The sequence below is a fragment of the Hyperoodon ampullatus genome (genome assembly GCF_949752795.1).
Source record: "Hyperoodon ampullatus genome assembly, chromosome: 1".
Lineage (NCBI taxonomy): Eukaryota > Metazoa > Chordata > Mammalia > Artiodactyla > Ziphiidae > Hyperoodon > Hyperoodon ampullatus.
In genome coordinates this window covers 162,399,915-162,424,986 of record NC_136914.1, presented here as the reverse complement: position 1 = coordinate 162,424,986, position 25,072 = coordinate 162,399,915, and the positions used below count along the sequence as shown (strand labels likewise).

At 45.2% G+C, this 25,072-nt stretch overlaps 1 protein-coding gene across 2 annotated transcripts in view; it reads right to left on the bottom strand.

The window, feature by feature from the left end:
* Positions 1 to 25,072, bottom strand: part of STX18 (syntaxin 18) — a gene marked incomplete at its 5' end in the record, with an annotated part of 121,744 nt that overhangs the window by 8,902 nt on the left and 87,770 nt on the right. For both annotated transcript variants that reach the window (XM_079698411.1, XM_079698412.1), the window contains 2 exons: positions 6,637 to 6,725; positions 16,111 to 16,226. In XM_079698411.1, the coding sequence (XP_079554537.1) occupies positions 6,637 to 6,725; positions 16,111 to 16,226 (205 nt within the window). The remainder of the gene's footprint in view (positions 1 to 6,636; positions 6,726 to 16,110; positions 16,227 to 25,072) is intronic.

The following is a 25,072-nucleotide window of genomic DNA, read 5'->3' as shown; positions in this document are numbered from 1 at the left end:
GGTTTTGGCGGGGGTTGGCAGGGGGCATTTTCTCTGAATTTTTCTAACAATAATATGGCCCTACCCTTTTAAATCTACAGCCCTTTCATGCTTTTAAACTGTTCCTAAACAAAATTAACTAGGGGTTTGAGGTGGTTTATTACTGGAAATGTCCTTGGGAACAAAGCTTTCTGTTTGTTTCCTCCCCAATTTAAGGGCACCTGGCTTTCTTTTAAGCCTCTTGGTAATTGTTACTTCTTTTTTTTTTTTTTTTTTGGTTGGTAATTGCTACTTCTGAAGGGCTCCTGTTAGCAGCGATCAGGAGTGGGATCAGATTCTAGCTCTGATTTCCTTCCAACCCATGGGTTCTTGATGCTACCTGAGAAATTCCCCATTCCTGGAGGAAGTGAGAGAAACAAATGCCTCAAGGGATCAAGCAGTGGTAAGGGCTGAGGAGAGAGGTTTGCGGCACCACATTTATGGAGAGCAGCTTCCATTCAGGGGTTGGGAGTAACAATGAAACTGCATTTAAAAAACCCAACAAAACCTGTTTCCCACAGGGAGCCATTTAACGAGATCTGGCTGCGCTCTGGTAGGTTAGGCAGCGGCCAGGATGCTGACCGCATTCACTCGCACAGGCTGCAGGGAGGTTTCCGAGACTGTCTGGGTCGCAAACCTGTACACCTCACCGCTGAGTAAGGCAGGGAGCCACCAAATGCCAGGCTGCGGGAGGAGGTAGGGGATATGCCAGGGGCTTTGAAGGCCCAGTTCCTGTGGCCTCATGGGAACTTCCTGGGTGACCTGGCCCCAGTCACTGGCCTTCTGTGTGGCCTGTCAGTTTCTCTTTGTGAACAGATGTGGTTGGTTATTCTTATCCTTTCCTGCCTGATCCTGAGGGTGGGGAGGGACAGCTCCTTTATCTTCTAAGCTGTATGCCCTTGGGCAGGTAACTTAACCTCTCTGTGTCTCTGTGTCTCTGCCTTCATCACTAAACTGGGGATAATTGTAGTACTCAATAGAGTTGTTAGGAGGAAGATATGTGCTAATCCATGGAAGCTGCTTACCAACTTCACCTGATAAATGTTAATTACTATTATTCAATCTCTTCAGGAGTCAGATCCTGGATATGCAAAATGAGTCATTAAATGCTTTGATGGCCCCTTTCCCCTCCCTGGTTTCAAATTCTAGAGGGCCACTACTGGTCTCCTACCCTCTCAGGCCTGAGAAGCACAGGCACAGAGCTCCCTGGGGCTCACTGGCAGCCCGCACAGGCAGGGGCTTCACGAGGTGCAGTGCGGAATGCAGCCTCAGCTCCACGATCAGCACCAAGGGCAGGGGGACCTACAGGCCCTGGGACGACACACTTGCCATGTCCTCCATCTCCATGAGTCCCGGAAAAGGGAGATGAGAGGCCTGGATGATGGAGGAGGTGGGCAGGCAGGGCCCGGCAAGCATGACAGCAGCCAGCCTGTCCTTCTGGGCCGTTGCACTCTACACTGTTTAGGTCTCACAGCAAAACACAGTGCTTTCCCTCAGTGCAGACGCCCAACAGCAGTGGTAGGCACCATGGTTAAGAGTCTAGGACTTGGGGGCCCAGCAACAGTCCCTACCACATGGGGCAGCATAAATTAATAAATGCTCAAGCGCTCATACGGTACAGGTCTGAGACGGTGTGTGTGTGTGTGTTACATGCACGTCAGGCAGTATCATTTAACTGCTTTATTCCATTCAGAACTCAATCAGACTTTCAAGTAGGGCCCCCCAAAAGGGTTTATAATCTGGTTTAAAGGATACAGATCCACATTGTGAATACATTGTTACAGAAATCCTTTTTTAATCTAATCCTCTTTACTGTAGTTTTAAAAAGAAAATCATTCCTACCAAGGCCTTTGAGTGTCAGATGAGACCAGGAGAAGGATCTGCATTGCAAAGACCTACGAGCAGTTCACTGAAGCAACACTATGAACCCACAGGGGGCTTGGCCTAGAAGGCAGTCTGCCCCCTTGGCTCAGGAGCCCACCGCCCAGGCCCACTCTGGGCTCTTCTAGTTGTGCTTTATCTGTGCCAAACACCTTCACACTTGTGGCTCTGTGACCCTCACCGTGACCCCCACCTGTGCCCCTGTGAACCTCCCCAGGGTCTGTGCCCCAGCTTTCACCTGTGTGGCGCTCAAGTTCTATCAACAATTCTCCTGTTCTCAATGTGTAAGCCAAGCTTGGCCACAGACCACAAGCCCTGCCAGCCAGCCACCTGGTGCTTCCAAGGGCCCACCTCCGGGGACAGGGGCTAGGGACACTTTTCATGTGATCTGAAGAACAGAAGTCACATTCATGTCTTTAAAAATTATTCCAAGATATATATCACTAAATGCAGTGGTTTCACTGGAGGCAAGTAAAATGAATGTGGGCTTAGAAAGGAGGTATTTTCTCTGGGTAACATCAGAAAACAATTTGGTTCCACTCAGCCTGACCACAAAACATCTGCTTATATTAACTCAAAGGCATTAATATCCCTGCATCATGAGTGATGAATGGAAACGTATTGTGCGAATCATACAATGCTCCGCAGCCATTCTGGAACAAGTAACAACAGCTCCTATGGGTGAAATAATGAATTAAACTGCTATTATAGGGCTTAATTCATTATTTTACCCTGAGGAACAGTGATTATGACTTATGACCACAATTTGCTGTAACACTTTCCAATTTAAAACCAATAGTGTGGCATTTCTTTCTCTTCATTTTCAGGGTTGAGCCTTTTAAATAAGGTTCAGGTCAGTCAGACTGTAAGATATGGTACTTGGCTATGAGCCCCAATTAAGAAAGAAGTGAACTGAACATTAAACAGCTTGTCATAAAAGTACTGAACAGTACAGGCTTCTGCCCCAACCTCTTGCAATTATGCGATAAAAATTAGGGAGGTCCTGCTGGTTCTGATTGCTTAGGTCACTGATATCATGACGCCGAAATAACTAGCATTATTGGGAATGATCCCTGGCATGTTTCTGGACAATGCTTCATTCATTTGGACAATGCCTGGACAAAGCATGGTGCACCAACCATCATTATGGAAAGACGAGCCTTATGATATGAACATGTGTTTCTCATATGCAACAGCTACATACATCACACTCGGAACACGTGCAGGGAACCCAGGACCACACGGGGCCAGCAACGATCTCTCACTGTTTGTGAGGGAACATTCTCTGAGCAGCTGCTATGTGCCCTGCACTTTCCTGGGCACTCATACATACATGACTGTATTCCTGACACTCCTGTCAACTTACCAAGCTGAAGTTCAGTGAGGCTTATTTTCTTGCCCCCAAATTACACAGGCAGTAAGTGACATAAAGAGGGTTAAAAACCAACTCTGTCAAGTCCCAAAGCCCTTGAGTGGGGCCATCTCTCACTGGGGCCAAGCATCAGCTGATCACAGATATCCTTGCTGCCAGCCTTTCACTGGTTCAGCCCCCGTGCATCTTGCAGCTTCTAAGCACGCGTCTGTGCAGGTTAACAAGCTGCTGCTGCTCACCGCTGCCTGTGGGGAAGGCAAGTCCTCTGGCAAACGACTGACTGCCATTCTTCTAGCTACTTCCTTTATGAAGCGGTGCAGTGTATTTTTAAAAAAGCCCTAAATGGAAGCTAAGGTCTGCCTAAATACAAATGTGTTCTTTCTTAATGAAGGGTTAGTACTATACATATTTTCATCTCTAGGGAGAATGTAACATCATTTTCAATAATAAAGTTATTTTGTGTAAACTGAAGAAAAACTATGAGCTTTTAAGAAACTCTGGCCATCATTTGGCTATCAGGGAGCATGACCAAATTGCCCTTTAGCCTGCTGGCTTCTCCGCCTGGGCCTGCCCTCTGGCATTGTGTCCCGGGGTGATGTGCTGTGCCTTTCTCTCCCCTGTATGCACTGTTTCAAACACCAGCCCTCAGGTGTATCCCACAGTCATGTCTCCAGCCCAAGCCCCAAGCCCAGGATCCCAGCGCCCACCAGACACCTCCCACGGACTCACACCTGTCCGTGACCAGGTCATCATTTCCTGACTGCCGGCATCCTGCTTCCTCAGGTCACAAAGCTCCAGGCTCTTTCTCCTGCCTCACTCTCTCACACGCCCTGCTGCCCTCCAGTGGATCACCAGGTCCAGTCCACTTCTCGCAGCAGCTCTCTCATCTCCGCTCTCACTTCCACTCCCCGGCCATCGTCTTCAGTCTCTACTTGACTGGGCAGCCACAGCTGCTGCCTGGAGTCGTGCCGCAGTCTACACTGCGAGGCCTCCGGGTCACCTGCCTGCTGGTCTGGGGGGCACTGAGCACGTACTCCAAGTCAGAGGTGTGGAAGGAAGGCAGGGGCCTGGCAGGCCACTTTAAGGTGTTTGAGTTACTTCCTTAGCTCAGAATTATTTTTATCTATCGAGGGCACAGATAGCTCTGCTTCTTGTTCCAAAGAAAGTCCCACAGCCTCTGAGGGAGCACCCCCATTGCAAGTCCCAGGAAAGTCATGGCTAATGGTGTCATCACTGGAATCAGTGTCATGCTTCTAAGGTGATGATCTTAAAGGGGAAAGTGCTCATCTGGGTGAATGAATGTTTGTGAAACAGTCCTGAGTATAAAATATGTATGAAGACTCCATGGAGCGGCAGCTGCCACCCTGCGTGGCCCTTTGATCCTGCCCTGAGGGCAGCACACACACCACAGCCCTTCCCCACACATGTGAGCACTGCCCGGGCCCCCCCGACCCTGTGCAGGCCAGGGCTGTCCTGCCTCTGTGCACACCTGCCACTCTGAAGGGGAGAGGCCGAGGGAACTCAATTATGAGTGCCTTCTGTATGCCTGGCAACCTCTTGGGTCAGCTCACTCAGTCATTAGCCCACCATGAGGGGCCACCGGTGTTTCAATCCCATAATCAGGCACGGGGAAGAAACAGGAAGCCTCGAGAGCAAGAGGATTCCGAGCCAGCTCTATGCTCTCGGCAGCCAGCGCTCAAGAGAGCAGACCTGGACCCCTTGCTGGGGCTGGTGAGGCCTCTGTCAGGCCGCCCAGGTCAGTCTGCCAGTGCTCCTGTGCAGGCTACACTCACCTAGACCACCAGATCCCAGCGGGCACTCACATGAGCTGTGAGGCAGGAAAAAAGCTCAGGGTTTGGAGCCAGGGCTCGGGGCATGGAGCATGGCTCGGATGCTCGGCTCTGTGACCTTGCATGGGCTTTGGAAGTTTTGTGCCCCATTTTCGTCAACTATACAAGAGAGATAGTTCCTACTTCACTAGACTGTTATGAGATTAAACAAACAAGGCCTGGCGCATAGAAGGTGTTCATAAATATAAATAATAACAATAATAACTTAGAATATTCTAGTAGTTCTTACTGATGATCCTGCTTTACCATTTAAAACAACCTAGAGTTTTTATATTATATTCATCAAAGTCACTCATCCATTCAACAAACAGTTCCCACCCCTGCTCTAGGCTCTGGGAACACAGCAGTGAAAGCAGACAGATTTCCACCCTCGGGACACTTGTATTCTAGTGGAGGGATGAGGGCAGGATGTGGGCACACAGACATAGTGGCTGGGGCCACTTCAGGCCGGGTGGTCGGGGAAGGACTCTCTGAGGACATAACATCTGAGCCTGTAAGACAGGAAGACAAGAGTGAAGAGCTTGGTGACACGAATGCCTCTGTGTGAGGTTGGGAGGAGATGGGTGCCTCTCTCACTCGACAGCCATGGCTCGAAGCTCTACCTCTCATCTCCTTCAGGAGACATCAGGAGACCGCTGACCGCAGATAGGCTCAACCACTTACTAATGAGGGGCCCATGGACAAGAGAGCCGACTGCTTTTTGACAAAGTTACAAGAAGACAGTAATGCCCCAACACCTCTTAGTGTGATTACTGAGAGTATCACGGATAAAACAAGTACTAAAAAGTTCTGTCCACCGTAAACAGCTGCAAATTAAGGTGTCATTTGCCAGGCACAGCCACTGGAGGGGGACTATGTGGGAACCGGCTCCTCAGCTCTTTGGGCAAGGCCAGCATCCCACCAGGGCAGCTCTAGGACACATGTGTTCCCAACCCCAGGTACACGTACTCCATGTGACTCTGTCACACCGATGTCCAGACAGGTGTGCATAGACCCGGCTGTAAACGAACAGGTAGGGGCTCTGGCCAAATCTGTCCCTTTTCTTTTGAAACTCACCCAGAGATAACAAACTACAATTGGCAACTAGGGGACAGGTAAATAAAAGGAGGTGATATTCACAGTTAAGGTGTTACTCTTTTCATTCTTCAGCCATTACTTATGCTTTCTTCACATTACCATGCACCAGTAATTCAGACAATTAAAAAGCACCATAGCAGCGATGATAAAAGACCCCTTTAGAATAGAAGACTATTTTACTGCCACTGAAAAGACATCTAATATTAATAAAATTATTCCAAGGCAATTTCTTCTTTAATGCTACCGCAAATTTAAAACATATGAAAAGCATACTAAGAATTTGGAAATCAAGTGGAAAATTGATCTAAAGTATTTATTTATAATTTTTAAAACTCAGTATAAAAATTAGGGCAAGGGCATTTAGGATGACCTCCTACTCAATGAAATATTCTTACTAAAACTAGTTAAAAGTACATGATTAGGCAGAGAATGCATTACCATTTGTATTTCTTCTGGGGATAATTCATCGTCACCTTTCCCATCTCCCCAGGTTCCCAATTCAGGCTGTGCTTCGGCCGGAATCTTTTCTGTTAAAAAAAAAAAAAATTGAAAGTAGGCAGAAGGCAAAATATTCACTTTAGAATAGGTTGTCTTAGGATGCAGGCATATTTAAAAACATGAGATGGAAGGAAATCATAGAGTTTTGTCCACATTCAGTTATCTGTTGGTTAATATTCAAGCACTGCAGCATGACTCTTTACAATGTAAAGATCTGTGTGTGTGTGTGTGTATGGATAAAGGGGATCCATGCAGAGTTTCAGTATTGCCCTGGTCACAAACCAAATGGACATTCTTCAGGACCAGTTTTCAAGTGGACTTGACTTCAAAACACATACTCGTACGCTTATACCCCTCCCTCTACTTTTTAAAGACTGCAAAATGTATGGGTAATTTCATTAAAAAAAAAAAAAATATATATATATATATATATAATAGAGGAAATGACATACCACGCCAATCCCATTTCCCTCCCAGAAGTAACCACTGTTTGTCAGTGCTTTGATGGAGTCTCGCAGGCTCTATCCAGCACGCTCACACACACACAGGTACACAATTCCCTGCCTCCTCCGCAGCCTAGAGATAATTTATAGTTCTGTGTGTGTGGTAGTGTGCTTTTCACAAAGATATCAGTGGTAACACATTGTTCTAAAACTTGCTTTTAATAACTTAACAATGCATCTGGGTGATTATCCAATGTCACTCCACATAGATCTACCTTGTTCTTTTTTTTTTGCGGTACGCGGGCCTCTCACTGTTGTGGCCTCTCCCGTTGCGGAGCACAGGCTCCGGACACGCAGGCTCAGCGGCCATGGCTCACGGGCCCAGCCGCTCCGCGGCATGTGGGATACTCCCAGACCAGGGCACAAACCCGTGTCCCCTGCATCTGCATCTCAACCACTGCGCCACCAGGGAAGCCCTACCTTGTTCTTTTAATTGCCGCATAACATTCCACCATAAGGAATTTTCTGTGTAACTGTAACTCCACTGATAAACCTTTGGTTACTTTGGGTTTTCTGCTAGTACAATGGTACGTGTGCCAGTCCATGCTTTGGTGCATTTTGACGTACTCCAGACGGGAACCTGGGCATGGACTGCTGACTGGCGGTAATTTTACTTTTAATCTAGAGAACACTTTGACCGGGATCCCATAAACATGGGCCAGATCTCTGACAGAGCAGAACAACAGCACAGCTCCCAGAAGGGGCTGCCCCACCCGGGACCCTGATAGAGAGGCCTATGCAGCTCATCCAGGGGTGGGCTGGGAGCAAGGTGGGGATGGGGAGGGGGGAGGCGGAGCGTCACTCCTGGGCGGAGGCTGTAATGGGGTCTTTTTTTGTATAGGTGACTTTGTGTCGGGTGTCTCAGCAGTGCCTCTGGGCTTGTCAGTGGGTTGCCAAGTACTTAAAGGTAAATACTGCTTCTTTTTCTTTTCTTCCCCAATCTCAGTAAATTTCCCATAGCTGCTCTCAGCCCCATGAGATGGGCAAAAGTCCAGAGTTTTTGTTTTGAGACTGATAAGGGAAAAGAACATAATGATAGCACCAATTTAGAGAAAGAAGATTAGGCAGACCTATGTACAAGGTATGGTTATTATTCTGGATATGTCATCACAAAAAAACTCCATGTCATCTGCGACCTTGTGCAAGTTTTAAAAAATTGGCTGTTTTTGCCAGAACTGTCATCATATTTATAAAAGACACATGTATAACTTAGATATAATATAGGACCTATAAATATAATACATAATTTTTATATAAAAGATATTTATAAAAGGTTGAAAACATCTTTAGAAGCTGAGGAGGTGTTTTTCTGAGACCACATTCTTGGGGTGGAACACCTGTACTTGTCACTCATCCCACCCCCACCCCAGAGCCCTCTATCTCCTACCTGACCTCATTATTGTATCCATCTCAAGCTTTTACCTTTATGTGTTTTAAGGATAAGAACATCAAATTTAGAAACACAGAAACATCATTCACATCAGAACGAAGCATCAGTCAGCTCTGAGCTAGAATGGAAAGTTTGTTAAGAGCCTTTGCAGCCACCTGGAGCCACCCTGACCTGCAGCTGTAAGAATCAGCCTGAAGCACGGCACACCCCACGCGAATGCTCTGCCCAGACCTCCATGCACCCCGATGCCAAGGCACTCAAGTCCAGACTCCTTGGTCCAGTACTTAAGGCCCACTCCTCCTCCCCTTTCTGTGAGTTTTGCTGACCCAGAAGTGGTTTCTTTTTTTTTTTTTTTTTTTTTTGCGGTACGCCAGCCTCTCACTGTTGTGGCCTCTCCCGTTGCGGAGTGCAGGCTCAGCGGCCATGGCTCACGGGCCCAGCCGCTCTGCGGCATGTGGGATCTTCCTGGACCGGGGCATGAACCCGCGTCCCCTGCATCGGCATGCGGACTCTTAACCACTGCACCACCAGGGAAGCCCCAGAAGTGGTTTCTTTACTGACTACATTCCATACCTCTCCCACGCTTTCCGGCCTCTGAGTATTTATTCATGCTGTTTCCTCTGCCTAGAACATTCTAAGCTTCCCCTTTTTCAGGTTCTGACTCATTTCTCCGGACCACCTCCTCCTGAAGTTCCCTGGCCCTCTGAGTGGACTATGTCCTTCCCACCTGTGCCCTCTCTTTTGGCACTACTCACTTTCTCAGGGGCTGTAATCTGAGCTTCCCTGTCAGCTGAGGGCAGGACCCGTGACTGACTGGAGAAGAAGGGCAAGAAGTATTCACAAATAACCGTACCCATCTTAGCGGAAACCAATGTCAGGAAACAAATTATAAATGGGTCCACAAAGATCTCATCCTGGCTGAGTAAGAATATGGAAGGAAAAAAACCTAAACCTCAGATATGCACAGAAGGTCAGCTGTGACCACAGAGGTGCTTTACTGTGCTGCCTAAATCAAAAAGTAACAAGACTAGTGCCTTTTTTAAGAAACAGGAGTATGACCAGCAAGAAACCGCCCTCTGCCTAGAACTGTACTGCCTAGTCCTACACTAAAGTATTTTTTCTAAGTTACATCTCATGTTTCCAAAGCAAAATGAAAAACCTGAAAAGATAAGCAAAAAGACACCACATAGCCCAGATTTTAAAAATCCTTCTGCTAACTGTAGATAACCTTAGCAAAATGTCCACGGACAGGAAGAAGCTGTATTCCAATGGCACAGAGAAAAGGGCAGATATATGACCCCTAAGGGGAACCAGCTGGGTGTGGGGGACGAGATTTACCTGCCAGCATCGAGGTGGGGATGGAGATGAAATGTCAAAGGCCCCGGAAAACCGGCAGCAGCACGGAGGTCTGCGCAGGCTTCTCCGCTCCCCACACATTCCCCTTAGGTGATGCATCCAGGCCCGCGGCTCTGAACTGCTCATGTCTTATGACTCCCAAAGACCTCCAGCCCCGAGTTCTTCCCTGATCTCTAGGCTCACTCCAACAACGGACTCACTATTTCCACCTGAAATCCAGCAGGCATCTCAGACCTCACACGTGTGGCCAGAATATGATTCTGCTCCTTCCCACTCCCCCAGGCCTCACTGTCCAGCCTCATCTTCCTCGCACCTTCCTCATCTTGGTCGGTCCAGCCCAAACCTAGAAGTTGCCCTTGATGGCTCTCTGTCCCTCACCTCTTGCGTCCTACCTACTGGCTAACCTTCAGTTCCCAAGCGTGAGCGGAGTTTGAGTGCTTGTCTCCGCGGCCATCTCCGTCTCCACCACCACGTCCCTCAGGTGACACCTCATCCCGCCGGCGTGTGGCCTCCTGCAATAGATTCCCAACAAGGCCACTTGGCTCCTCTTTTTCTCACTCCACTCCAGCTCCACACGGTAGTCGGGGAGGTTTTAAATGTGACCCAGGCCTTGTCACGCTCAGCTTAACGACCTCCAGGGCTCCTCAGTACACACAGACGCAGAGCCGAACCTTTCCCACGGCCTGTAGGGCCCTGTGTGATCAGGCCTCTGCCTCCGTCTCTCACCCCTTCTTGTACCGTTCTCACTGGTGCCTCCCTCCTGTGAGTGTGAGTGTGTGTGCGTGTACATGTGTGTGCACGCATGTGGAAATATGCCAGCTCATTTCTCCCTCCTTGATCTTTTCACTGGCTGGTCCCTCTGCCTGGAGAACTTTTACCTGCAGGAGGGTTCTGATTTCTCCACATCCTGCAAACGCACTTATCATCTGCCTTTTTCATTCTAGCCATCCTGGCAGGTGTGAAGTGGAATCTCATTGTGCTTTTGATTTGCATTTCCCTGATTACTAATGATGTTGTGCATCTTTTCGTGTGCTTTTTGGCCATTTGTATTTCTTCCTCGGAGAGATTTCTATTCAGACCCTTTGCCCATTTTAAAATTGGGTTATCATTTTCTTATTGACTTGTAAAAGTTCTTTCCATATTCTAGATATAGACCCCTTATCAGATATATGATTTTCAAATATTTTCTCCCATTCTGTGGGCTTTTTTCACTTTTATTTTTTAACCTTTAAAGCACAAAAGCTTTTAATTTTGGTGAAGGCCAGTTTATCTAATTTTTCCTTTTGTTGCTTGTGTTTTGGTGTCATATCCTTGTTAATCTTTTGTCAAACCTGAGGTCAGGAAGATTTAGCCCTATGCTTTCTTATAAGTTTTAGGGTTTTAGCTCTGCGTAGGCCTTTGGTCTATTTGAGTTACTTTTTTATAAATGGTGTGACTTAAGTGTCAAACTTTGTTCTTTTGCATGTGGATATGCAAGTTTCCCAGCACCATTTGTTGAAGAGACCGTTCTTGCCCCCTTGAATGATCTTGGTCCCCTTGTTGGAACTCAGTTGACCAGAGCCACACAGTTTTAATTCTGGATTCTCAATTCTGTCCCATTGATCCATATGTCCATCCTTGTGCCAGTACCACACTGTCTTGATTATTGTTGCTTTGTAGTAAGTTTCGAAATTGGGAAGTGTGAGTCCTCCTACTTTGTTCTTTTCCAAGACTGTTTTGGTTATCCTGAGTTCCCTGCACTTCCTCGTGGATTTTAGAATCAACTTGTCAATTTTCACAAAGAAATCAGCTGGGAGTCTGAAGAGGAATGCATTGAAACTGTAGATCATTTTGGGGTGTACTGCCATCTTAACAACACTAATTCTTCTGATTCATGACCTTGGGATATTTCTCAATTTATTTGGATCATTTTTAATTTCTTTCAACAACGATTTGCAGCCTTCAAAATATGTTTTACATTTTTGTTGAATTTATTCTTTTTGATGCTATCATAAAGGAATTGTTGCTTTTTAAATTCCATTTTTGGATTGTTCATTGAAAGTATACAGAAATGAAATCTCTGTATAATGGCTTTGTATCCTGCAACCTTGCTGAACTCATTTACTACTTTTCTTTTATTGGTGGATTCCTTAAAATTTTCTGTACACAATACCAGGCAGTTTGTAAATAGAAAAAACTTCCTTCCTAATCTAGACTTTCATTTCCTTTGCCTTCTTAATTGCCTTTGCTGTCTTGGCCAGCCTACTAATTGACTTCCAGTACTCATTTGAAAAAGAATCCTGCCCAATCCTTAGTGTCAAGCAATGGATCTCGTCATAGCTGCTCTACGAACTAACGTAAAATGTGCTCTTTGTGGAGCCCTACTGCACATGCCAGACACTGCCTGGCCCTTTACACTAGCTCCTGAAATGCTCACAACAAACCACAGCCACATGATACTATAAGAAAGTTGAGGCTCAGAGTTCAAATAACTTGTCCAAGGTCACGGTGCAGGACAGAGGCCAGACTGTGAAACCAAGGTTCACAACCCTTCCATGACATCACACTGCAACCACTGTGCTTTCCCTTCCCTCACACTCAGAGGAAGGGATGGCCCATCTCCAAGAACAGAAAATAGATAAAGGTGGGGTACAGCAATGGTAATAGCTTTCTTTTGGGAAAAACAAACAAAATGAAGTAGAAAAAGCCCGTTATACATGCAGAAATTTGTACATAAAGTGTGCACATTTTTAACAAGTGCTAGTTAAGATGTTACTACCCTTTGGGACTCCACATAACCAAGGAAGAGATGGCTCAGAAATAAGCATCACCAAATGACCATGGAGGAAAAAGCTGCCTGGTGGAGCTGTGGGGACAGTGAAGTGGAGCCAGGAGTGGCAGCAGGGGCCAGGATGCAGGGGCAAAAGCAAGAGAGGACCAAGATGGGGCGGGAGGAGTCCTGAGACGTATTTACAAAATGGGGGAAATGGTTCTCGGAAGTGCCACTAAATGCTGCAGCTGCGCCCTTGACGGCCTCCAGACACCCTTCACACCATTCTGCTCCTACACGTTGATCAGAAGCTAAACTGGAGGGTTTTCTCAACATTTTGGTGGGCTGGCTTAGTCAGGAGATAACTTCGTGATTAGAAAGCATCCAAATACTGACTTTAAGATAAAAATATAAACCGTGAGGAACAGCATTCTTTCACTGACCATTTGTTTTCTACCACCGAGAGGCATTAAGTCCCTTTTGCTTCAGGAAATATTTCCACAGCAACTAAAAGCAATCAGTGCTCCAAACAGAGTCTTCATTCATTCATTCTTTTCAACAAAGATTTAATGAGCACCTCCTGTGTGCCAGGTATTGTTCTGGGTGCCAGTGTTACAGCACTGAACAAAGCACATACAGAAATTCCTGTCCTCGTGGAACTTATGTTTTAGTAGGGGAGACGGAGCATAAAGGATATAAATGAGTCAAACATATAGAAGGGCAGTGACAAGTGCCGGGGAGAAAGACAAAACAGGGAAGACCAGATCGGGAGGCTTAGTGCGTCATTCTCTTTCTACTGACCCTCATTCCTCAGGGATCCCAGCCCGTCTCATGGGATTGACGTGATCTAAAGACCTGTCCCCTGACCTCTAGACTCATAAGCCCAACTTCCTGCTCGACCTCTGTGCCAGGCATCCCTACGTTAACATGCTCCCCACTGAGCTGACCTGCAGCCCGCAGCCTGCCCCTCCTCAGCCTCCCACATCTCCGTGAAGGGCAGCCACCTTCCTCCCACTGCCACAGCCACCACAGCCTTCCTTGCCCCACATCTCCTCCCCAGTCCCCACAGCCAGGAAGCACACTCTGTGGCTCAACTTTCAAAATAAATCCAGAGTTCTACCCCTTCTCCACGCCCCTGCTACCATGCTTGGTGTGGTGCACCGCCACCTTGTTTCTAGGAGACTTTAGCAGCCTCCTAACTGTCCCTATTTTGCTTCTTGATCCCCTAAACAATCTATTTCAACAGAGCAGCCAGAGGGACCCTGCTCAAGTGTAGTCCTCTGTGTGACAGGCCTCTGTGCAAGCATCCCGGTGGCCTCCCACCTCACTCAGAGTAAACAGCTCTCCCGTGGCCCGGAAGGCCCCATGACCTTGGTGCCCTGGTACTTGCTTGCTTCCTGTCCCTCTGCTCTTCCCTTACTCTGCAGCCTCCCGGCTGCTCATTAGCACACCAGGCACTTCTGCTTCCTTTGCCTGTGACTCTCTTCCCACAAAGAGCCACATGGCTCACTCCTCACTGCCCTTGGGTCTTTACTGAAACCTCAAGGACTCCGACCTCTCCAGTGGGCCATATCTCCATTACCAGGACCCTCTCTCTTATAGCACAGACTGACTGTGTACCCAGTTGTGTAATACTCCATTACCATCTGTTCCCCTCTGGACTGCAAGCACATGTGCCTATTTTCTACTCGCTCCTGTATCCCCAACACCTAGCGCAGTGCCTGGCATAACAATTCTCAGTGTGAGTGAGGGACCCAGCAAGGGCAGACACTCTTCACATGAGATTTACCCTCACCTGGGCCCCAAGACTCTGGACTGGCTTCTCCCCACTCTCAGCAGCCCTGACAATAGTTCCTGAATGAATGAATGGATGGATAGAGGGTCGAGCAGCTGTGTCTGGCAGGAGTAAATTTAGATATGATACCCCTCTGTATTGTTTACGAAAAGCAGGGCCCCATCACTTTGTGACTGATGCTGGGGTTTTCCCTCATTAGGAACAAGTGGAGATGGGGATGGGAGGGTGTGTGCGAGGCCCCTGGCCTATGGCACAAGGCAGCCTCCAGAGAGGATGGGCTCAGGCTCGACAAAGACTGACCCACACCTGGAATCCCAGTGCCGCTCTTATCTTGTTATTTGACTTTTGATAGGTCATATAATTTCTTCAAAGCTCTGTTTCCTCACACATAAAATGATGACAATAACACCTCAAAAGACTCAATGAGACTTGATTTGTTGACACCCCCAGTGGGTGCCCAGCACAATGAAGGGGGGGTCACTGAACGCCAGTCTCCTTGCCCTTCCCACAGAAGCTGTTTTCAACTACAGAAAGGCCTCTGGCATCTTTCAGGCTCACAAAGCCCCAAATGCACTCTGAATTCCCTCACTTGTAATATGTAGGGAATAAATTAGACAGAAGGGCAGCACAGATGCACATGTAAATGCCAGGTCCACCATTTATGAACTTTTAACTTGGACAAGTTTCCCAGCTGCTCAGAGCCTTTAAGAAGGCTCATCCTAAAAAAAAAAAGAAAAAAAAAAGGTCATAAAATCCATCCCAGAGGGCTGCTACAAGGATGGTGGTGATGTCTGTGAAGATTCAGGACAGTGCCTAGTACCTGGGAGGCATGCAGTAAATGACAGCCATTTTGAGAGTACAGAAGAGGAGGCCAGGAAGACTCTCAGGCCTCAGCATCCTGGGATTCACACAAAGCAAAATCTCATGTGCCTCTGAGGTACAGCAAACTAAGCATGCATCCCCTACACAGGGTGGCCACCCTGGCCAGACACTTGGATTGAAGATGTCCCTGACAGCATTATATATATATTCCCCTATGTTTCCAGACTTTATAGAGACACTGTATTTATCCAGCATCCACCATGTGTTAGGAACTGTTCTAAGTTATGGGCCGGCTAGCAAACATGAAGACAGGAAGTGTATAAACCCAGACTTGCATTTTGTCCTATTGGCTCAATTGGCTGACAAAGGCGCCTGACACCACAGGCTCCACCCCAAGGCAGGATGGTCAGGTCCAGGCAAGGTCAGTGCTGACAGTGCCTGGCATGGGTGCAGGGGAGGCAGCGCCCCACCGTTCCTGAGACTGACAGGCAGAGATCCCCATGATTCTTCCAGGTTCTAAGTCTCCAGTCCCCACTCCACTGGTGCGCAGCAACTCAGGCCCTTTCTCTGGACCTTGGCGGCTGCCAGGTGACTGGGGGATCCTCCCACCCCGCCCCTGCGGCGGCATTAAGATCCAACTGTGACCAAAAAAGACTGACACTTCCATGTTTCCTTTGCTTTATGCAAATACTAACACCACAAGATGTCTGGGGCTGCGTTCCTTCTTTTTCTGCTTTGTATCTTGGCCAACGTGTCACAAGGAAGAGGCGCAAGGCAAGATTCTGATTTTAATTCATACCTGGAAATTCTTCAGTGACAGGTCTTTCTTCAGAGTCTTTTGAAGGATTCTGTGAAACTTTCTCAGAAGACATGGATTGTCTTGTCTTTGTATTTGGTTCTGGTTGCAGCTTAGATCTAAAGATAAAAAAAATTAGCAGTCATATCATTTACTTACACAACAGGATTCTGCCTGAAAGCAGAGAGGAGTCACACGTGGCCCTCACGCTTGCTCTGTGCCCTCTGGGGGAGAGCAGAGCCGCTGCCCTGGGCCCAGCGGCAATCCCCACACAGCTCTAGTGGGGCACTTACTACCTGGCAGACCGCACACCCCCAGCCATAGCACGCAGCAGGATGAGTGCCATCAGGACGCGCCAAAGAAAAGGACACCGGAACAGCCCGACCTCCTGAACCCACACTCTACACGTGGGCAGCGAAGGCCGACTGCTCTAAGTTCAACAAACCCAAGAAGCTGGTTGTCTTACACCAATGCAAAAGTGTTGCTGACTACACACATGCATGTGTTATACAACAAATATGATATATAAGTAATATCTGAAAATTACTGAACCATAAAAGCACAAGTCTTTAAATATCCACTGGGGGGCAAGGCCTTGACTCAGGTCCCTAAGCCTCAGCACTTGGCACTGGCCCTGGGCTCCTCCCACCGTGTATTCTCTTCCACCCTCAGGGCCAGGTGCAACCTCATGCGCTCACAGAGGCCTCCTCTGACTCTCCTACCTAAAAACGGCCTCCTCCTGTTACTCTGTGCCCCAGTGCCTGTCTGTCTCCTCCCCAGCAGTCACTGCAGTCTGGAATCATCCTGCTTGTTCATTTCTTTACTGTCTGTCTCACTCCACTGCAGTGCATGCTCTGAGAGCAGGGTACCCGACTTTATAAGTGATGGTTGCTGTGTGGCCCTAGGTTCTAGATGAGTGTGTGCCATTTAGTGTTTAATAAATATAGGTTGAATGAACGGATACTTTATAATTGTCAATAAATGGCTAATACGAGGAAAAACAACCCGGTTATGAAACAACGGGCCTTGTATTGGAATTCATACAGCACTATGAAAATTCTAGGAAGACTGCTAAAAAGATCTAAGATAATTTCCATGTTACTAGGCAGAAGGACTAAAAATAAAAAGAACAATGTAAATGCATATAAGGATGATATAATTAATGCCAACTAACATTTATTGAGGGCTTATCAGGTATTGGGCACTCTTCTAAGCACTGTATATGCATAAATTTATTTAATGTCATACATCTCTATAAAGTAGTTACTAGTATTAATGGCCTTTTTACAGAGGAGGAAACTGAGGTATAGGGAAGTTAGGAAACTTCCCCAGGTCACACAGTTAGTAAATGGCTGGGCTGGGATGTGACCTTAGGGAACCCAAAATACAACAGACTAGTGTTCTAAGAAAGGCTGTTTTGGAAATGCTCCTCTACAACATTAACAATAGAAATTTCAAAAGTAATTATAATATCAATCATGTTAAGTGTTCCAGTTACTACGGCTGAGTAACAGACCACTCTAAAATTTAGTGCCTTGAAACAATATTAATCATTTACCACCTATCGATGTTTCTGGGGTCAGGAATTTGGGAGCAGCTTTGCTGGGTGGTTCTGACTCATGAGGGTACCGTTATAGGGCAGTGGGGCCCCACCATCTGAAGGCTTGACTGGGGCTGGAGGGTTCACTTCCAGGGAAGCTCATTCACACAGCTGTGTGTTGGTGCTGGGAGGAGCCTCATCTCTTCCTCGTGGGGCCATGTCAATGTGTTACCTGGCATGGCAGCTGGCTTCCCCCAAAGAAAGCAGTTTCAGAGACTATGGTAAAAGCTTCAAGGCCTTTTATAACAGCCTCAGCCTCAGTTTATAACAAACTGTCATTTCTGTCATATTCCACTGTCCAGGCAGTTGCAATGGTCCACTCAGGTTCAAGGAGAGAGAATACAGACCTCATATCTCACACTCAATGAAGCAGTAACAAAATCACATTTTAATAAGACCATGTGGCATGGGATATGTTTGGGTGCAGCCATCTTTGAAAAATACATCTGCTATTCTAAGTATCACAGATATGCACAAAGATATAGTTTCAAGGATATTCAGCACTGCTTATAATAACAAAAAATGACTTAGATGTTTATCAAAAAGTACCTGGTTTAGAGTTGGAAGATACAATGAAAGAGAAGACTCCATTTGCAATAGCCAAAACAAAAAAGATTAAAAAACTAACAATAGGGCTTCCCTAGTGGCGCAGTGGTTGGGAGTCCGCCTGCCGATGCAGGGGACACGGGTTCGTGCCCCGGTCCGGGAAGGTCCCACATGCCACGGAGCGGCTAGGCCCGTGAGCCATGGCCGCTGAGCCTGCGCGTCCGGAGCCTGTGCTCCGCAACGGGAGAGGCCACAACAGTGAGAAGCCCACGTACCGCAAAAAAAAAAAAAAAAAAAAAAAAACCTAACAATAACAACAAAAATTGCAGCGTAAACTTAGCAAGAAAAGCCCAAAACTCACAGATGTTCTTGAAAGATAAAAAAAATATACTGTCACAAATGAAAAGATGTATCATGTTCTTGGATTGAAAAAAGAAATATCATAAAGCTGTTAGTTCTCCCTAATTTAAAAATATAATGCGATCCCAATAAAAATATCACCAGGTTCCCCCTGTCGCCATCTTGAAGTCAGACAAGTCAATTATAAAATTCATTTGGAAACATGCAAGAATAGTAAGAAAAACTGTAAATAAATATTGAACTCGAGTTAATGATATACATGCTGAAGTATTTAAGGATAAGTGTACTGATGTTTGCAATTTATTTTGAAATGCATAAAAAAAGCCAAATGGTGTTAACGCCTATGGAGGGAAATTTGGTAATATTTAGCAAAATTATATTTACTTTCTAACCCAGTAATATGACTTCTATGACTCTATCCCAAAGATACAGCAATAATATGAAAAAGTAGGTGCAAGGCTATTCATTGTAGCAATTTTGTAATTCAATTTTAATACAGCAAAATCCTGGAAACTAACCATATGTCCATCAACCTGAAACTGGCTTAATAAACTCTGGAGTACTATGGATCCGTAAGGAATGAAGAATACCTTTATATACTGCTATGGAGCGAATCAAGCAAGGTGAAGAGAAGTGTGTATAGGAGGGAACTTCCTTAATCTGATAAAAGACATCTACAAAAAATCTACAGCTAACATCATACCTTATGGTGAAAGGCTAAATGTTTTTCCCTAAGATGAGAAAGAAGGTAGGGATGTAGTATACCTGGGCAACAAGAGAGGAGAGAGAACAATTACAAATCATTTTATGAGGCCAGCATTACCCTGATATGGAAATCTAACAAAGATATGACAAGAAAGGAAAATTAGACAAATACCTTCATGAACATAAATGCAAACATCCTTAACAAAATATAAGCAAACTGAATTTAACAATGTATAAAAACAGCAATGCATCATGGCCAAGTGGGGTTTATCACAGGAATGCAGAGTTGGTTTAACATCTTAAAATCAATCAGTGTAATACACATTAACAGAAAAGAAGAAAAGCACATGATCATCTCATTAGATGCAGAAAAAGCATTTGAAAAATTCAAGATACCTTCATAATAAAATGTTTCACCGAACTAGTACTAGAGAGTGTGTAGGAAAGGGTTGACGCAGCAGGTTTGGGTGTTCCAACTCTACACATTACAAAGAAACTGGCCCTGGACCAGTTCCTGGGAGATAACCACCAAGCTCTTAGAACATCCTGCCTGATAAAGACTGTTTTTGTACCCCTGGGGCCTTGGACCACACCAGACAGTTTACACTAACAATGTGATTAATGTTGGGGTCTTGGACCAAGCTGTATGAGTTCAACCTCTGGAGGGACTAGAGACTGAATAACTAAAGTCAGAGGCTTGGGTGCTCCATGCATACATGACTGATTTGCAATGAAATCCTGTGGGCTTCCCTGGTTGACAAATACTGTGTACATGTTGTCCCACATCACACATTCTCATTGCTGGGAGAATTAAGCACTGTCTGCACTATTCCATTGGGAGGACAAGAAGCTTGCATCTGGTGGCTCCTGGACTTTGCCTTACGTGCCTTTTTTTTTTTTTTTTTTTTTTGTGGTACGTGGGCCTCTCACTGTTGTGGCCTCTCCCGTTGCGGAGCACAGGCTCCGGACGCGCAGGCTCAGCGGCCATGGCTCACGGGCCCAGCCGCTCCGCGGCATGTGGGATCTTCCCAGACCGGGGCACGAACCCGCGTTCTCTGCATCGGCAGGCGGACTCTCAACCACTGCGCCACCAGGGAAGCCCGCCTTACGTGCCTTTTACCTTTGCTGATCTTAATCTGTTTCTTTTCACTGTAATACTATACCACGAGTATAACAGATTTTCTGGGTTCTGTGAGTCCTTCTAGCAAATCATTAAACCTGAGGGCAGTCTTGGGAACCCCTGACAAAGAAGTGAATTTCCTAACCTGATGAAGAGCTACAGAATACCTATAACTAACATCACACTTAATGTGAAGCAATAAATCCTTGCCCCATAATTAGGAACAAGGCAAGGATTTCCATTCTAACCACTTCTATTCAACATGGTACTGGAGGCCCACATCCTAGGCAGTGCAATAAAGCAAGAAAAAGAAATAAAAGGCATAAAGATTACATTATTTACATATGGCATCATTGTTTATGCAAAAAATTACACAGAATTTACAAAAAAGCTGCTAGAACTAATATGTGAACTAATTAAGTTTGCAGGACAGAAAGTATTTTGCAGATACAAAAATTAATTGTATTTTCTATATACTAGTGATGAGAAATTGAAAAGGAAAATTAATAAAACAATACCACTTACAAGAGCTTCAAAAAACCCAGAAATAAATTTAACAAAAGATGAGTAACACCTCTACTACGCTGAAAATGACAAAATATTGCTGAGAAAAAGAAATTTAAATATAAAGATAGAAATAAATGAAAAGATATACCATGCTTGTGGACAGATATTAAGATATCCATTCTCCCTAAATTTATATATAGGTTCGATATGATCCCTATAAAAATCCCAGCAGGTTTTCTGAAGAAGCTGACAAGCTGATTCTAAACTTTCTATGGAAATATACAAAGGATCTAGAATAGCAAAAATAATATTGAAAAAGCAGAAATTTGGAGGACTAACATCAGCTGACTTCAAGATTTACTACAAAGCCACAGTAATCAAGATAGTGAGGTACAAGAATAAGAAAAATCTGATTAATAACACTGAATAAAGAGTCCAGAAACAGATATATATGTATGGTCAACTGATTTTTGACAAAGGTGCCAGGTCAATTCAATGAGGAAAAGAAAGTTGAAATATTGCTGGAATAAGTGGATATTTATATGGAATAAAATGAACCTCAACCTCATCTGACTATATCAAAAAATTAATCTGAGGGGCTTCCCTGGTGGTGCAGTGGTTGAGAATCCGCCTGCCAATGCAGGACACACGGGTTCAAGCCCTGGTCTGGGAAGATCCCACATGCCAGGGAGCAGCTGGCCCCGTGAGTTACTGAGCCTGTGCATCTGGAGCCTGTGCTCCGCAAAAAGGGAGGCCGCGATAGTGAGAGGCCCGCGCACCGCGATGAGGAGTGGCCCCCACTTGCCACAACTGGAGAAAGCCCTTGCACAGAAACGAAGACCCAACACAGCCATAAATAAATAAATAAAAATAAAAAAAAATAAAACAACTTTATAAAAAAAAAAAAAAAAAATTAATCTGAGATAGATGATGGGCCTAAACATAAAACCTAGAATCACAAAGATCCTAGAAGAAAACATGAAAGAATAGCCTGGTAGACAATATAAAAACAGATAAATTGGACTTCCTCAAAATTAAGAGTTTCTGCTCATCAAAGGACACCTTTAAGAAAATGAATAGACAAGCCACAGGACAGGGAAACATATTTGTAGCACATATCCAGCAAGGAACTTGTATGCAGGCTATACAAAAATAACTCCATTACAAGTCAACAATAAAAAGACAAACAATCCGGTAAAGAAATGGGTTAAAGACTTGAACAGATATCTCAAAGAAGAAAATATACGAATGGTCAATAAGCAGAGGAAAAGGTGCTCTAGACCACAGTCTAGAGCAAGAGCTGAAAAAATTAGCTATTACTACCACTCTTACTACTGCTGCTACTATCACTGGGTAATAAGAAAAGGCAGAGGGGCTGGATAGTCTTGTGAAATCCTAAAGAAATATACATTTTTTATTCTGACAAGATGCAGACCAATGGAGGAACAGAAGAAAACAGCTGACAAAATCCATTAGTAATTCAAAAATTCAGGGACTTCCCTGGTGGTCCGGTGGTTAAGACCCCATGCTTCCACTGCAAGGGGCATGGGTTCGATCCCTGGTTTGGGAACTAAGATCCCACATGCTGTGTGGTGTGGCCAAAGATCTAAAAAAAATAAAAAAATAAAAAAATTCAGAGAAGAGAGACACTGCTGTAATCAGTGCAAGGGACTCAGCAGGGTCTTCCAATTAGGGGCCAACTAGTGCTCATCTTCTGGGTTGGTGCTGTGGAGAGGGAAGGATTTGAGGAGTCTTGGTAGATCAGCAGGGGAGAGGTCTCGGGAGGGGGGGGCAGCCACAAGCTGCTTGAGTGTGCACAGCCTTGTCCTCAGCCATGTTCCTCAGTAGGACTGGCCTGATGTCCTCCTAGACTGTCTTGGCTGACAGGTTACTCCAGTAGTTCCACACATCCATGGTGGTTGGAGACTGGGTCCTTAAACCATTGGCTGATTGACTGCCTGAGAAAGATAAATATGTTTAGAAATATGTTTGGAGACAAAAGTGGGCTTGGATCCTAGTCTGCAGCTTATCTGCAGAGTAGCCTCTAGTCTGCCACTTATCTGCAATGTGACAGGTTTTTTGTTTTGTTTTCTTAAATCCTCTTTGTCTGAGTTTTCTTCATCTGCAAAATGAATTAAATAGCGCTTTTCTAAAAAGGTTCTTGTAAACATTGAATGAGATCACCCGTGACAAGGGCCCTAGCACAGAGGTTGGCGCGTAGTAGGTGCTGCCCTGGCTCACCTTGTAAGCACTGGGCCTCAGTTTCCATATCTGTAGAGCAGCTTCCCGTATCTTCTGTTCCAACCAATAAAACAAGGTTCCTTCTGCCTTTTTCCGTTTCACTTCTTTGATAATGAGAAACCTGGCTTCTGGTATCCTTCCAATATTAACACTCAAAGTCATTGCAAAGACTAAATAACACAGCAGACTAAAAAAAAAGTACTATGGAAAAGGTAAGTACTTTCTTACTGCTACTAATTCAGAGAGCAGAAATAACTGGGGGCTTCTCAGGGGAAGTGTCACTTAGGCAAACTCTTGAAAGAGGAGTAAAGTTTTGCCAGGCACAGAAAAGCAGAAAGGACATTCTAGGCATAAAGAACCTAGGTGTGGAATTGCTGGGTCATTGGGTGGTCATTTAACTTTGGAGAACTATTTGGCTGGTTCTTTTTTGTTTGTTTTTTTTATAAATTGGTTGTTAATACACACTTTTCTTTTTCTTAAATTTCTTTTTATTTATTTGGTTGTGCCGGGTCTTAGTTGCGGTAGGCGGGCTCCTTAGTTGCGGCTCGCCAGTTCCTTAGTTTTGGCATGTGGGATCTAGTTCCCTGACTAGGGATCGAACCCGGGCCCCCTGCATTGGGAGCGTGGAGTCTTACCACTGCACCACCAGGGAAGTCTCTGGATGGTTCTAATAAAGAGTTACTTTATTAGAAGTAAGTAGCCATAAATCAGAGTTCCAATTATTAACCAGCAATAAATGAGAGTTCCAGTTGCTGCATATCCTCCCTAACATTTATCACTTTTATTTTAGCCATTCTAACATGTGTGAAATGGGATCTTGTGGGGTTTTATTTTATTGTGAAATAATCACATGCAGAGAAGTCTGTAGTACGAAGAATGCTTTTTCCTAAACTACTGGAGAGTAAGTTGCCAACCTGATGCCCCTTCACCTCTGAATATTTTAGTATTTCCTAAAAACAAGAGTATTCTTTGATACAGTCAGAATACAACCATCCGTATCAGAAAATTCCCATTGATACATTTCTCCCATCCTCTCCTTAGACCCCATTCTAATTTAACCAGATTTCAATAATATCCTTTATAAGAAAAAAATTCAGTTCAGAGTCACACACTGACTGCATCTAGTTGTCGTTTCTCTTTAGTCTCCTTTGGATTGAACAGATCTTAGCCTTTCGTTGAGTTTCAAATCCTCGATACACAATAATGTGCCAGTTATTCTGTAAGACATCCCTCAATTTGAGTTTGTCTGACCTTTCCTCGTGGTTGGATTCAGGTTATGAATCTCTGGTGTAAAAACAATATGATATGATAGAAGTGATATTCTATTTCCATACTTCTCATTTCATCCTATCAGGCTGTAGGCTGTACATGATTTCACTTTGATCACCTGATTAAGGTAGTGGCTGTAACCATAAAGTTACTCTTTTCCTCTTTGTAATTAATAAGTCCTGGGGGAGGGACTGCTTAGATACTATGCAATTATCAATGTCAAACTTTCAATTTACTCATTTATTTATTCCTCTCTAGATGGGCTCATGATGCCCTACTTTATTCAATGGGTTATAATCTGCTACCATGTATTTTGACGCTCCAATTGTCTCTAATTTGGTCAGCGGAAGCCCCTTCAAACTGGCTTGTGTCCTTTTTGCATGTCCCCATTACTCTCTGAGCCGTTCATTCCTTGCTATCTGGCACAACAAAATGTTCCAGGCTCATTTTATACTTTCCCTGACCCAGCCCCAGAATCAGCCATTTCTCCAAGGAGCGCTGGTTCCTGGAAGCTGAAATTGCTATTAAGAAGCCAAGATCTGAGTGCTAAGTATTCTTATTGCTACTGGGATGTCGGTGCGTCCAGACCCTCTCAGTGGACAGAACCAGAAAATATG